The 12,561-nt window shown below is 44.7% G+C and overlaps 1 protein-coding gene across 1 annotated transcript in view; it reads left to right on the forward strand.

Annotated features, from left to right (window-relative positions):
- The window catches only part of PAPPA (pappalysin 1), a 247,108-nt gene that overhangs the window by 221,862 nt on the left and 12,685 nt on the right, over positions 1-12,561 (forward strand). The window contains exon 21 of the mRNA XM_060270600.2: positions 3,233-3,331. Within this exon, the coding sequence (XP_060126583.1) occupies positions 3,233-3,331 (99 nt within the window). The remainder of the gene's footprint in view (positions 1-3,232; positions 3,332-12,561) is intronic.

The following is a 12,561-nucleotide window of genomic DNA, read 5'->3' on the forward strand; positions in this document are numbered from 1 at the left end:
GCAGAGGATTGAAAAGGAAGGGAGGAAGAGCTGAAAGAGAATCTTAATATCTATGATTAGAAGTTGCCTCACTGCTCCATTAATAGATCTGTGTTTACGCTTTGCACTTAACTCATCTCCTTGAAATTAGCTCACTCGCTCTTGAGGTGTGTATGTGCATACAGGCATAGTTTTGGCCAAGACGTGTTATTTTCACTCCCTGGTACAGCTACAAGATTTGATTAAGGGCATGTGTGTGAATTTTCCAGTAGGTCTTCTATGTTTGCTTAAAGTCATTGCAAAGCTAAAGAAAAGGGATGAAGGTGTGAGATATGGAGCTCTGAGCACCTTGGAGGAAGGCAAACAACAATCACAAAACAATGTGCAATCAAAAGATGCCAAGGTGTACACTTGTGAATGTATTCAAATGATCCTCCTAGCCAGCCTCCCCCAAGCTGCGGCCCTGCAGATGTTTTCAGACTACAACATCCATCATCTGTGACCATTGGTCATGCTGGCTGGGTGTTATAGGAGTTGTTGTCTGACATCATCTCCAAGCTCATGGAGAGAGATCAGAAGTGATCTCCCTACTTCCCTCTTCCCTTCCCTCTTCCTCTCCTCCTCTTGCAACTTAAGAAATTGTCCAACCATCAAACCATAGTTTCCCATTCCATCAAAACACAGTAAAGTATGGTTATAATAAAGCAAGTCATATTCCAGGCTGTGGTCTGTAAGCACATGAAATAACCACTTTAATGAAGCTAATCAGGCCTGGTTCTGGTAAGTTCCTGGTTGGGTGACCACTTCAGAACCACATGTTTGTCATCTTGGGAAGATAGTGTGGAACATAAAAAATCATAATTTTACAATCATGTTGGGTTGGGTTGAAGGACTTTGACGGTTATCCTTGACAACAGGGGTATGCCAGAGACTGGGATACGCCTGAGACCCCTTCTTCATTTATGAACTTCTAAAAGGCATAAGCCCCTTGAGATTATTCAAAAGTTGAATTTAGTTAAGAATCTGGCTGCTTGGATTCTGAATGTTTTAGCTAAGTGAAACTATATTATACCAACTCTGAAAGAATGACATTGGCTGCCTACTCGTCCCTGAACCTGATTCAAGTGTTGATGTTAACCTTTAAAGCAGGGGTGGGAACATATGGCCCCCAGAGACTGTTGGACTTCCATTCTAATTGGGGGGGGCAAAAACTCAGTGGTAGAACATTGGAATTGTGTGTAGAAAATCCCAGGGTTCAATTCCCCAATGGCATCTCTAGGTAGAGCTGTGTGAGAGGCCCTTCTCTGAAATCATGGAGAGATGCTGCCAATCAGTGTAGGCAGTGCTGAGCAAGAAAATCCATTGGTCTGACTCAGCGTAAGATAGCTTCCTCTGACCTCTGTTCCTGTCAGTCCCAGCCTGCAGGCCAAAGATGGTGGGAAATGGTGTGCAACAACAGCTGGAGGATCACAACTTTCCCATTCCTACGTTAAAGTTCTAAAGGTCTCAGGACCTAGATACCTGAAGGAACACTTCTTCCTGTACCATCCTGTTTGTGCAGTAAGATCCTTAAATAAGGCCCTCCTTCGACAACCATCAGTTGGGGAAGCCTGGTATGTATGCACAAAGGAGAGGATCTTTTCTGTGGTGGCATCCCGGCTTTGGCACACACTCCCTAGAATGGCCCTGTGATTCCTTCGATGCCATTATCTCAGGCATTTTAAGCTGGTTTCTAAAATATGCAGTGATGGTGGCTTTGAAGAAAAATTAAATGAATTCATGGCAGCAAAGGCTATCAATGGAAAATAACCACACTGGTTATTTTCTCCCTGCACTGTTGGAGGCAGCAAACCTCTGAATGCCAGTTGCTGGAAATCACCAGTGGGAAAAGCACTGTTGCACACAAGTCTTGCTTGTGAGCCTCCCAGAGACACCTGGTTATCCCGTGTGACAACACGATGCTGGGCTAGATGGGCCTGTGGAAGAGTTTTGGAGTCTATCAATGAATAAAGAGGAATTTAGAAATTTCATAGTACTCAATGGCGGGCGTTGATGCTCCCCTCTAGCCCTGCAAGGGCAGGTTTACTTATGGAGAGAGGAATAACTGTGATTTAAAAACTTACGGGGTCTAAAATGTTTCACAGTGTCCCCTTGAAATATTTATGAGCTTGACCTTGGCTCCACAGAAAGGAAAGAGTGCCAAAATGTCCTCACTGATTGTTCTTCAGATGTCCCTATGTTTTATTTCCCTTGCTATTAAAAAACAAAAACAAAACAAAACCCCACACAATTAATTAGCTGCAAACAAAACAAGGGCTGCTTTTAGCTCCCTACTTCATTTTCCAGAGACAGTTTCTTCTTCTGAAAGGACAGCGTGTGTCTCCATCTAGGATTAGCGGAACAGGAGAGCCCTAATGGTCACACAATGGGAACTGTGGGATGCAATTAAGTGACCCCCACCTGCAAAAACAGCAGCAAGGCAGGACAGTTTCATGGGGAAACAATGAAAGGGTGTGATTTTTGCGCGAGCAGCCAACTGTGTTGTAAGTTTGTAAGAAGAGCCCTGCTGCTGGATCAGGCCAAAGATCCATCTAGCCAACATTGTGTCCTCACTAGGTAAGCCAGGTGCCCCAATGAGATGCCTGCAAGTAGGACCTGAGCACAACAGCGCTTTCCCCATCTTTGAATGCTAGTAAACGGCATTCAGAGACATACTGCCTCCAACTTTGGACATGGAACATCATTATAAAAGGTAAAGGGACCCCTGACCATTATAGCTAGTAGCTATTGAAAGCCTGCTCCTCCTTGTATTTGTCTAATCCACTTTGCAAGCCACCCAAGTTGGTCGTCACCACTGCATCTTGTGCGAGTGAATTGCACGGTTTAAGTATGTGCCCTGCAAAAGTGGAATTTGGAAGTCAGAACCTACCAGCCGTTGAGGCACAGCATGCTGCATTTCACAGGAGAGGTGAAATGAATCACCGTTTGTAACAGTGACACCAGGTAATTGACCAATAGGCCTTACCCATCGGCCATAAGGCCTGCTGGGGGATAAGTACTGTTGTGCCCAGGTCTTGTTTGTAGGCTTCTCATTGGGGCATCTAGTTGGCCACTCTGAGAGCAGGATGCCAAAGGGCCATTGGTCTGATCCAGCAGGGATCTTGGATTCTTAAAGGCATGATATAGGTTGTGTTGTTGTTGTTGTTGTTGTTGTTGTTGTTAGGAGTGTCTCATTTTGGCTTCTTTCTTTCAGCCTTTTATGGGAGACAACTATTGTGATGGGAACAATAACCGAGCCTTTTGCAACTATGATGGTGGGGACTGTTGTGCCTCCACAGTGAAGACTAAAAAGGTAAGCTGGCACCCTCCTGATTTTATTGCAGCCCCCATATGGAAGAAGAACACTAGAGGGAAATGTATTGCTGTTCATTAGGGCAGCGTTAGGCAACCTATGGCCCTCCAGGTGCTATGGAAGTACAATTCACATCCCATCCCTAGCCATTGGCTGTGCTGGCAGGGGCAGATAGGAGTTAAGAAGACACCTAGAAGGCTACATGTCCCTCATCTCTGTGTTAGGGATGTCGGTGACAGATCTCCTGCAGGTAGTCCTGTGTTCAAATGTCTACGTGGAAGGTGAAGGTGGCCCGGAAACTACAACTATTCCAGAATGCAGCAGCTAGACTGGTGATTGGGGGCAGCCACCGAGACCACATAACACCAATCTTGAAAGACCTACATTGGCTCCCAGTACGTTTCCAAGCACAATTCAAAGTGTTGGTGCTGACCTTTAAAGCCCTAAACGGCTTCGGCCCAGTATACCTGAAGGAGCGTCTCCACCCCATCGTTCTGCCTGGACACTGAGGTCCAGCGCCGAGGGCCTTCTGGCGGTTCCCTCATTGCGAGAAGCCAAGTTATAGGGAACCAGGCAGAGGGCCTTCTCGGTAGTGGCACCCACCCTGTGGAACACCCTCCCATCAGATGTCATGGAGATAAATAACTACCTGACATCTGAAGGCAGCCTTGTTCAGCGAAGTTTTTAATGTGTGACATTTTAATGTATTTTAAATCTTTGTTGGAAGCCGCTGAGAGTGGCTGGGGAAACCCAGCCAGATGGGCAGGGTACAAATAATAAATTATTATTATTATTATTATTATTATTATTATTATTATTATTATTGCTTGCTTTGTTCAGATGTGCAAGAAAGTACTGGTACATTTGGGGATGTTTTATTTCCTGTGGAACATGCTGTCACTCTTTTCCTTGTTTCTATGATTCTTGTCTTGATGCTGGGCCTTAACTACCATAATATGTCAAGAGAGCACCAATCAGAGTTAATATTTTAATGGGGTTAAATTACTAGCTCAGTGGTAGAGTGACTGCTTCGCATGCAGAAGGTCCCACTCTCAAACTCTGGAGAGTCACAGCTGCCAATCAGTGTAGATAATGGTCTAACTCTGCATAAGGCAGCTTCCTATGTCCCTAGTAGGTAACTGGCTGATTTCTATCCTGACTTGCTTCTGTTGAAATGGAAGAAACACTGCCACACTAGAATAGAACCTCTCCAAAGTGGAGCACACAGATCTGCCAGAAATTCTTAAAAATATTGGCCGTATTTAAACAATGAAATAAATGTACAAAGTATTGGACATTTGGTGTTTTTCTGCAAACACTGAGCAATTAGTACAAAGTCAACGTGTTCCCTGGCTAATTCCACTTGTAACAGTGAATCAAAATAAAGGTCAAAATGTACTGTCCAAGTAAAGTAACAAAGCTTTTGGTGAGATGTGAACACATCTGGAGCGGATGGGGGAGTCAAATTATCTATATCAAAATTTGTCTACATCAGAGAGTAGGCGATGTGGTGCCCTCTGTATCTTTTTGGACTGAAACTCCCATCGTTTTTGGCTAATAGTTATGCTGGCCTGGCATGATAGGAGTAGGAGGCCAACAAAAATTTTAGGGCATTATACTGACTATCCCAGATCTGTATATTTTGCTCCAAAACAATTGAATTGGATGAATGCAAGAACATTAGGAGAATAGAGAGCTGCCATACTGAGCCATACTTTTAGTCCATCTAGCTCAGGATTGTATACACTTATTGGCAGTGTTTCAGACAGGGGTCAGTCCCAGCCCTACTTGAGATGCCAGGGACTGAACCTAGGACCTTCTGCATGCAAAGCAGCGTTCTGCCCACTAAGCTACAATTACCATTTATTGTTTGATGCTTTTTGTTTCTGCTTGGAAATTGTGATTCAGTTTATGCCCCTCTTCGTAATGTGTGTTGCTCTGTGGCTTCCGGGAGCTTGCAGGTACCTGTTGGGTTTCGGATTCAGACGCTTGGTCATTCGGACAGTGGGGCCCAGCCCCGAGAAATATTTTCCTGTCTGTGACCCTTGACTGTAAAGCAGATTCTTGCCATAGTTTGCTGAAATAGAGTAACCCCACCTCCATCCTTGGTTTGCCCTTTGAGGTACTTTGTTAGTGGAATGTTAAAATGGTATGTTCCAAAAGGGGGAGGAGAAGGAAAGGCAAGAGAAAGGAGGGTGTTATGTATCAAAATACTCTGACTGCTTTGTCTTCCAAGCATGATTATGCCACCTTCACGAAAACAAGCCTAGAATGAACTTGGATGTGAAGGCCAGACTGAGGAATGTGGAGAGGGAAATGAAAGGAAGGGCATGAGAGAGAAATTTGATTAAGTTTGCATATTTAAATATGAATCTGCCAAATTTGCACTTTCTGAAACAACATGCACACCGAAACACAGCCACCTTTCAAAATTTAAAGGTAAAGGGGCCCCTGACCATCAGGTCCAGTCGTGTCCGACTCTGGGGTTACGGCGCTCAACTCGCTCTATAGGCCAAGGGAGCCGGCGTTTGTCCGCAGACAGCTTCCGTGTCATGTGGCCAGCATGGCAAAGCTGCTTCTGGCGAACCAGAGCAGCGCACGGAAACGCCGTTTACCTTCCCGCTGTAGTGGTGCCTATTTATCTACTTGCACTTTGATGTGCTTTCGAACTGCTAGGTGGGCAGGAGCTGGGACCAAGCAAAGGGAGCTCACCCCGTTGCAGGGATTCGAACCGCCGACCTTCTGATCAGCAAGCCCTAGGCTCAGTGGTTTAACCCACAGCGCCACCTGGGTCAAAATTTACACTTCTCCAAATTTTGCAATGCAGTTTCCCACCCCAATAATATGTGTAGAAATGCATATACCAAAGAAAAATGCACATAAAAAGATACATAAAAGAAAACAAAGTACAAAAATTCACTATAGCTGGGGAAATTGTCTTGCAAAAATGTGTCTATATTAGACAAAATTGCATTAAAAATGTGTCTCTCTTAGGAGAAAATTGCAGTAAAATGCTGACAAATTTTCATAAGGACCTAAAAAATAAATATTACAACCTGAAGTGGTGACCTGAACTTAATACTGGACCCTAACCCTACCAGTTTGCAAAGGTTTTTCAAGACACACGCACGCTCCTTTGAACCAGGCAGGCTGTCTTGCTAGTTCAGTAGGAAGGCAGTGTGTAGCCAGCCAGCAGAATGAACATGTTAATCTACTGAGCCGCTTGCCCTGCAATTGACCTGGGAGCGTCTTTGAGGCTCAACAAAGAGTGTTCCATCCAGCCTTTCCTAACTAATGGCAGGGAATGGGGCCTTCTTCTAGGGATCCAGAGGGGATAAGGTCCTCCATTAAGGACAAACAAAATCCTATTTCCTTTTAATGTCTGCGACCTCCTGACCCTCCCCAGATTCCCAGCTCCCTCATAGCTTGAATGCTTAGTGAAGCTTTCTACCTTCTTATTTTCTCCACTGCATAACAATTGTAAAGGGAGACAAATGCTTTAGAACAACAGAACTACACTGTTAAATTGAGCAAGCAAGCCAGCAATTGTGTTTGTGTGTGTGTGTGTGTGTGTGTGTGTGTGTGTGTGTGTGTGTGTGTATTTATGGTGGAGACATTAACTGCATAACTCTTGGATGATTGTTGACCAGAAAGGGTTGGATTTTGCAGACAGATTTGCAAGTCATTTGGTACCTGTTTATTTATTGTATTTATTGGTTTTCTGCAAAGTTATAAGCAGAGCAGCTCTCTCTCTCTCTCTCTCTCTCTCTCTCTCTCTCTCTCTCACACACACACACACACACACAAACACAAATTCCAACCCTTAAAATATCACAATAAAACATTTATTTGTATACTACCTAATCAAAAAGAAAAAAAATAGATAAAAGACCTCTAAGCGGTTCACATAAAATAATCTAAAACATCAAACTCTTAAAACAAGTGGACATAATAAAATTATCAAAATATAGATAAAATCAAAAGCTTAAATAGATTGGGCAGCAACCAAAGGAATATAGCCCAGTCCTCTGCTAAAATGAATATCAGACAACTACATTTCAGTTTCACATCTAAACACAGATAAGGATGTTGGAAACTGTATGGTAACTAGGAGATGATATATTAGTTAGATATTATTCTTCCTTACTCAAGTTTGTGAGTACAGCAGAGTACATCCCTTTGCAGCAGAATAGGAAGCTGTTGATTCAGCTGGTTACAGCCTTTTTGATGAAGCAACCAGGATGCCTTGGGGCCACCTGGATTCTTCCTGGTATTTTTCCCCTTTATCCCACTTAAAACAATAACAACACACAAAAAAAGTCTTCTTAGAATAACATAGCGTTTACTCACAGATCACATTCAGTAGCAATCTGGAGGTACATTTGTGTGTGTATACAGGACAGTGGAGTCTGGGTCAGAAGCAGTGGTAGAAGATTCGTGATGAAGGCAAAGTAGCAAGATGGAGTGAGAGAGAGAGAGATACGGGACCAGCCCTTCTTATAATTATGCACATCTCTACCTGGCTGCACCCAGGAGGAGTGGCTCCTGCAGATTTGACAGGAAGTTCTCCCTGTTGGATCCACATTCCACTGTGTGCCATTCTAGCAAACAGGAAATGTTGGACTTCGCTGCCAGGGCCGTCTCAAGCCAGTCGGGCACCCTGGCGCCCTGGCGCGGAGATCACTCTCCGCACCCTCCTGCCGGCCCCGTGCCACCGAGACTACCCCTAGAGCCGGGCCTGTTCGCTGCTCTGTTGAAGCCTGTTGTATCACCTCTGAATCCCAGTTGCTGGGAATGGCACATGGGGAGAGCATTTTTGCTCTTGTGTCCCGCTTGTTATATGCTTCCCATTGGGGCATCTAGTTGGCCGCTGTGAGCAGAGGATGCTAAACAAGATAGACCTTTGGCCTGATCCAGCAGCTAGACTATTCATATTCACATTCTTGTTTATGTTATTTGTGAATGGAATTGGTCACCTTCTATCTCCCTAAAGGCCAGACGGTTCTCAGTCACTGTGGCCACAATTCCTTATCAAATATTCCAGGATTCTCAACTCACCATGACATATCTTTCCACTGCAATGTTTTCTTCATAGGATTTCCTGCCTACCGTGAGTGGAGTTAGGAAAAAAGTTATAGGTTGCAATAGTGGACTTTTTCATTACATTATTAAGGTCCAGGATAAGCATCACAGCACTTTTGAAAAATGACTCAATTCTTTGCTTGTTTTTACATTGATGTGAGCCTCCTAAATCTCTCTCTCTCTCTCTCTCTCTCTCTCTCTCTCTCTCTCTCTCTCTCTCTCTCTCTCTCTCTCTCTCTCTCTCACACACACACACACACACACACACACACACACACACACCTACTTCCATCATCCCTGACTAGCTAATTCAGAGCTCTTGGAGCAGGGCATCCTGATAACATAAGGGTGCTTGAATAATGCAGTCTTTGCAAATGCATGGGGACGTAAGAAGCAGCCTTATACCAAGTCAGATCATTGGCCCACTTCCCGTAGTTTTGTCTACACTGAGTGGCAGTAACTCACAAGGACCTCTCCCAGCCCTTCCTGGAGATGCTGAGGATTGAACATGGGGGCCTTCTGCATGCAAAGCAGGTGCTCTACCACCGAGCTATGGTCCTTCCCCAATAGCCATTGGTCCTTCTAACTCCATGTAGTCTACACTGACAGGCAGCTCTCCGGGCTTCCATATCTTGGGTGAGAAACTCATAAAACAATAACGTTCTAGACAAAACACGGTGCCCTTCAGATGATGTTGGACTCCAGTTCCCATCAGCCTTAGCCAGTATGGTCAGTGGTCAGGGGTAGTGAGAGTTAGAATCCAACAATATCTGAAGAGCTACCCCTGTTGTATTGAAATATGTTTGCGCTGGAAGACACAGGCAGCCAACCACCACTGAGCTCTTCCTGTCTGGTGTATAATCTGGCTCTGTGTGTGTAACTTCTCTTGCTGGCTGAGAAAATCTGGATTGCTTTTGCTCACCTGCTCTCTCTTTTGTCAGGAGGTTCCGTGGCTGGAGCGACCTCTCCTCACAGTCCAATCATGAATAATGAGCTCATGCTAATTGCAAAAAGATGGGCCTCTGTTGCCTCTGCCAGAACCATTGCTTCCTTAAAGCAAGGATCAGGCCATTGGATTCCACAATATTGCCTCACTACAGACTGGGAGGGGAATATCGTGCCACATGTGCTTTTAGCGATTCTGTTATACATCAGATACATACTCACAGAGTATCAAAGCAATTGGGGGGGGGGAATAAATGACCTACATTTTTATTTATTTATAAAAAGAGGCCATTTTAAGTTGTCAGTTCAACAGTCTTTTGGATGATTCACAAAACAGGTGCTGATCTTGGAAAGGAAGCACACATTTGAGAGAACCTGACACTGTTTTATCAGAAATGCACATAAACGCAAATTGCAGTCTGTTTACAGCAGGAGTGGAGCAAGCCTTTCTTCCATTGAGGGCTACATTCCCTTGGGTCAGGCAGATTACATGCTGGAAGTGGGCAAAGCCAGAGCAAAACAAGCAACCCTTTCTCTCTTCGGTCACCCTTCTTTGCTCTTTTTTTCTGATAGTGGAGGGACAGAGGTCTCTGTTGCTTGCAGAGGGTTTTCCTCTTTCCCTATTCTTTTCCCATCAGTCTACCTGTTCTGACCCCCCTCTCATCCATCCTTCCCTCTCTCTTTCTCTGGGCTCTCTCCCTACCCATGTGAAGTGCAGGCTGACCACTCCTCCTTTACCAAAAAACCCAAAAATGGCCAGGGCAGATGAGATTTGGCTCAAGCAGGCAACCTGACATGTTTGCATAGGGATAGTGAATACTTGGTAGTGAATACCTGGCAGAACCCAAAGTAAATTTATGGATGTAAGGCTTGGAGAATATGGCCATAGGTTCAGCGGTAGCTGGCAAGTGGGTGCTCACCTGACCTCCTGTCACGGGCACCAGTGTGACTTACTGGTAGGAGGAGGATCAAGGGAGCAACAAGGGTCTGGTGGAAAGGCACAATTGGGAACACCAGATCAGCTCCACCAGGACACTTGCCATGCCCCAGCCTCACCCCTCCTTCCTCTTCCCAGAATGTTGCAGCAATACTGGTGATGGGAGCTCAGGCAATCACTCCCTTCTCTGCTGATTGTTACTTGCATAGGCATCTGGTTGGCTGGTGTGAGAACAGAGTGCTGGGCAAGGCCCTTTGGTCTGACCTAGCAGAGCTCTTCTGATGTCCTGATACACAATAGCTAGGATCTAAAATAAATCATACTACAATATTTATTCTCACACAGATCCTTACCAGGGGTGCCCAAACTTTTATCAAAGAGGGCCAGATTTGATGAAGTGAGCATGTGTGAGGGCCAAAGTTGTTGACCTTTTTTTAGGGTTGAGCTTTTGGGGGGATTTTACCCCAGGAAATAAACTGCCACAGGGGCTGGATTAAACCAACCGGCAAGCCAGATTAGGCCCCCGAAACAGACTTTCGACATGCCCGCGACCTACTAAATCTACTGACAATCAATGCCGTTCAGGATCTCCCCCCCCCCCCAATATAGGAAAAAAGAGGATGAGAGAAAAATATCCCACAATTTTATGAATTCCATGGTGCAGAAATGTTCTGGGTCTTGCTTACCCTTGTGAGTTATTATCTCTGCTATAGGCAGAGTCCACATATTCTTATACCACAGCGAGATGATTAAGTCCTGGGAATTCCACCTAATTCCAGTCAAATTCGACTATGTGGTACGGCACTCATCTCCACTTTCAGGCTGAGGGAGCCCGCGTTTGTCCACAGACAGCTTTCCGGGTCATGTGGCCAGCATGACTAAATCACTGCTGGTGCAACAGGACACCGTGATGAGCACACGGAAATGCCATTTACCTTCCCGACACAGCGGTACCTATTTATCTACTTGTGCTGGTATGCTTTAGAACTGCTAGGTTGGCAGAAGGTGGGGCAGAGCAATGGGAGCTCACCCTGTTGCACGGATTCAAACTGCCGACCTTCTGATCAGCAAGCCCAAGAGACACAGTGATTTAGACTACAGGGGCTACCCACGTCCACTTCTAATGGTCATATAGATTTATCAAGAAGTTCCATTTAAATAACAGATACCAGTTCTCTGCCCCTATGGGCCAGGTGTAATTAAAAAAAACACCTCTAGATTTAGTAAGGGATCTAGTAACTTGTGCCTTAAGCGCAGGATCAGCCAATAAATGTTGAAACACATCTGCCCTGGATCTCCTACAGTTAGCCTGACTTGCTCACTAAAAATTTGAACATTATTGGTACTAAAATCACATAATGAGAACAAGTTCTTTTTTCTCCCAGGATAAAATTATTCTCCTCAGGCTCATATCCCTAACCTGTGGGAGGCAGCCTAATGGCAGCAGTGGTGAATATCTGAAATGCCACCTCCTCCCCTACAGATGTTAGAGTGGAGGGCACTCTTCGTAGTTCTGCCACCCCCAGAAGCTCGGTGTGGTGATGGTGGCTCAGGAAAGGTCCTTCTCTGCAGCAGCCCCTAAGTTGTTGTTCTCCCTCCCCACAGAGGTGCATTTGGCAACCTTATTGAACAGCTTTCTTCAAATTATGAAGACACATCTTTTTACTCTACTATTTTGTCACGTGAGATGTATATTTTCAGGAACCACCCTTTATGTGATTGCAAGTTGTTGGGTTTTTTTTAAAAAAAAACACCTGTTTTTAATGTGTTTTAGATTGTAACCCACCTAGAGATTGTAGGATAAAGTGATGGTGAAGAGGAGGACAAGGTCATGATAATAAGAGTGACTGATGTGTTGCTGGGGACATGCTCAAAAATCCATGCCATTTGAGCTTTTGTCAAGTGGGAAGGAAAGCATAGTTCATTCTAAGGGCACATCCGTTACCTTGGCTTTTGACAGTTGTGGTATTTTGTTTTGTGGGACCTGCCTCTTCATTTGAATTCATACTGTCCTGTTCCATTTGGAACAGTTCTCCTTGTTTTATAATTATAATGGGCTTTACTTGTTTTCATATCTGTATATTATTCCCAGCCTGGGACTTTATGATGAAGGGTGGGTACAAAATCTTGTACGTGGACAAATATGTAGGTGGTCCCAGGTTAAGCCCCCTCCTAATGAGATCTGAGCATGGAGAGCCACTGTCAGTCAAAGTAGACAATACTAGATCATAATTAACTGGCAGGGCACAAATTTTGCATGTTTAAG

The sequence above is a fragment of the Zootoca vivipara genome, chromosome Z2, assembly GCF_965207765.1.
Source record: "Zootoca vivipara chromosome Z2, rZooViv2.hap1.1, whole genome shotgun sequence".
Lineage (NCBI taxonomy): Eukaryota > Metazoa > Chordata > Lepidosauria > Squamata > Lacertidae > Zootoca > Zootoca vivipara.